The 2,838-nt window shown below is 39.7% G+C and overlaps 1 protein-coding gene across 1 annotated transcript; it reads right to left on the minus strand.

The window, feature by feature from the left end:
- Nucleotides 1-1,439: 1,439 nt before the first annotated feature.
- On the minus strand, nt 1,440-2,375 carry LOC108793214 (olfactory receptor 2AP1-like). Its single transcript, XM_018564167.1, has one exon. It carries the CDS (start codon nt 2,373-2,375, stop codon nt 1,440-1,442), a length of 936 nt encoding a protein of 311 aa, XP_018419669.1.
- Nucleotides 2,376-2,838: the final 463 nt, after the last annotated feature.

Consider the following 2,838-nt stretch of genomic DNA (forward strand, 5'->3'; position numbering starts at 1 on the left):
ATCTGCTACTGATAGCTTGGTGCCAGATACCACAACATTTCTGACCATTCCTCGACTGGTCAGAAAATGGAGGGCCTACTCAATATTAGGCAGGTGGTCAATCCTATGGCTGATCGGTGTATGTCATTCCTCCTCAAATGCAGCTTTATTGTCAATCACATCCAGGATCATCCAATATCCTTATGTATACTCCTTTTTTGACAGTAGACAAGGACATTTTGTGTTGATACAATGTTACTACAAAGACATGCATATACCAGGGGTAACCCCTTTGCAGGGGAAATTCTGTTCCAAGGGACCCCTGCAGTCACCTGCATAGTACTGCTGCATGTCTCTCTCAAACCAAGCTGGATGAAAGTAATGCATTGCCACAACACAGCCATGCAAGTAATTCCGAGAAGTGGTGTTTACCTCAGTAGAATCAGCAATAATAAATACCCCCTTCATTGGTATCAATACATTGATGTCAGTGGCAGCAATAACGAGGATTGCCGCCCATCATTGGTGTCAGCAATAATTTAACCTCCCCTTCCTCGGTGTTCAGTGGTAACTTACCTAAACACTCCAGCACAGATTCTTCCCTTCTTTCCCAGCACAAACTACACTCTGTCTATCATGCAGGAGATCACTCTGCCCAACAGGCAGTGCTACCATCATTCAAGTGCTGGGTGCTGGAATGCATTATCTCCACTTGGGACCTTGCAGGCTGCAAAAGAATGCTCTGCAGGTCGGCAGGTGGTCAGCACTGTTCTATTCGCTTAACTGACAATAGTTAGGGTGTTGGACATCAGGCTATTTGGCTATTGGCTTGGTTGAATATGTCAAAAAGACAAGTTGACCTTTGTGTTTTTATATGTATATTTTGTCCATGTCATGGTCTGTGTTTGTACAGGTTAGAAGCATCTTCATGGTATTAGGATTTTTGTGCCAAGAATTAGACCACAAAGACATCAGTTGCATATTAGTTGCAGAAATTTCCAGTTCAAAAAAATTCCCTTCTGTGTCCAACCCTTCCTGCTGGAAGCTGCAGTCCATGGATTCACTTACATTACTACCTGAAGATGAAGATAATTAACTTCTGCTTCCAGTAACAATAGAATTTATACATCTTTAGCACAAAATGTATATTTTTTATTTGCAATAATATGACTTAAGAAAAACCCTGCGGTTTATTTTATGTATTTTTGTTATCGATTCCATAAACAATAAATGCAAAACAGTATTGCCAAAAGAAAGCCTATTCCCCCGCAACAATGCATAATTTACTTTGCTATCTCTAGTAATAAAAACATTGTGGCCAAATAAACAGGTCTATAGTGGGAATGTAAAAATTGCTCTGGTGAATCACTAGATATAAGACAAATCAACAAAGTCCATGCCCATATTACTGTTTTTTTTTTTTGCCTTATAAATTGCCTTACCTATTGGCCAACTTCTCCTCATACAATGGTTTTAAAATACTTGAGTTTTCGGCGTAAAGCTGACTCGACCTCTTTATTTTTCAAGCTGTAAATGAAAGGATTTAACATGGGAACCAAAGCGGTGTTAAGCAAAGACAACAGTTTACTGAAGATTAAAGTGCCACTTGGTATCAAATATTGGCAAACAATGGTTGTATAGTGAAGAACAACGACTGTTATGTGAGAGGAACATGTGTAAAAAGCTTTAGATCTCCCCGTCGTAGACTTAATTTTCATTATGGTGTCAATTATAAATGAATAGGAGATGAAGGTGAGCAGAAAAGGGGTGAAGGTTGACAGTAAAGTTCCCTCTGTGTAGATCAACAGTTCCAAAATGGAGGTGTCACTGCAGGTAAGGTTCATCAGGGCTACCATGTCACAGAAGAAGTGGTTAATTGTGTTCGAAGTGTAGCAAGAGAATCTGGATACTATGACCATGGCAGGAATCATCTGTAAAAGACTAAATGACCAGCAGAATATGGCCAGACCAGCACAGACTCTCTCACTCATGACAGTTGGATAATGCAATGGGTTGCAGATGGCGACGTACCGATCGTAGCTCATGGCGGTAAGCAATATAAACTCGTTGCCTGATAACCATGAGAACATACATACCTGTGCCATGCAGCCATTAAAAGACACAACATTGTCCCTTGTTACAAATATATAGAGGATCTTATGTAGGGTAACTGTCGTAGTTGAAATGTTGAGAACGGACAGATTGCACAAGAAGAAGTACATGGGGGTGTGGAGCTTAGAATCCAGGCAAACCAGCAGAAGAATGATCAAATTACCACCAAGAGTAACATTATAAATGAGGAGGACCAGGAAGAAGATCAGAACCTGCAGTATGGGGACATCTGATATCCCTTTAAGAATGAAATAGATGACTGTTGTTTCATTGTCCTTATTCATATTTTACTCAGTAGGCCAGAAGGGAGCAAACCTAAATGACTAGCAATTTTACTAAATTAGCTTTGGCAGTGAATTTATTTCATAAAGGGAATTTTTGCTTTAGTTGTTGAATAGAATTTATCTTATGAAGGGAATTTTTGCTTATGTGCTAGAATCAGGTTACCTTGGCAGAGCAGGGTCAGCCCCAGATACAAGTTACTGCACAAGTGATGCCATTTGTGGAGCGTCTCTGTTGCTGCTGGATCAATGGAGTTGTTCAAGCTCTATAGGATTAGTGGAAAGTAGCGTCCATCTTCGTTTTATATATTTAATACTGACACTGCAACAGTTTTTCTGCTGCAAATGCAACAAAATAGTAAAAACATGTGACTTTTTTGATGAATTCTATGAAGCAAAACTCAAATCCTGTCTTTGTTATATCAATACCATAGTACCAGACACAAGGTACAGAACAAGTCCGGCA

This window comes from Nanorana parkeri, unplaced genomic scaffold, assembly GCF_000935625.1.
Source record: "Nanorana parkeri isolate BGI_ZX_2015 unplaced genomic scaffold, ASM93562v1 scaffold731, whole genome shotgun sequence".
Classification (NCBI taxonomy): domain Eukaryota; kingdom Metazoa; phylum Chordata; class Amphibia; order Anura; family Dicroglossidae; genus Nanorana; species Nanorana parkeri.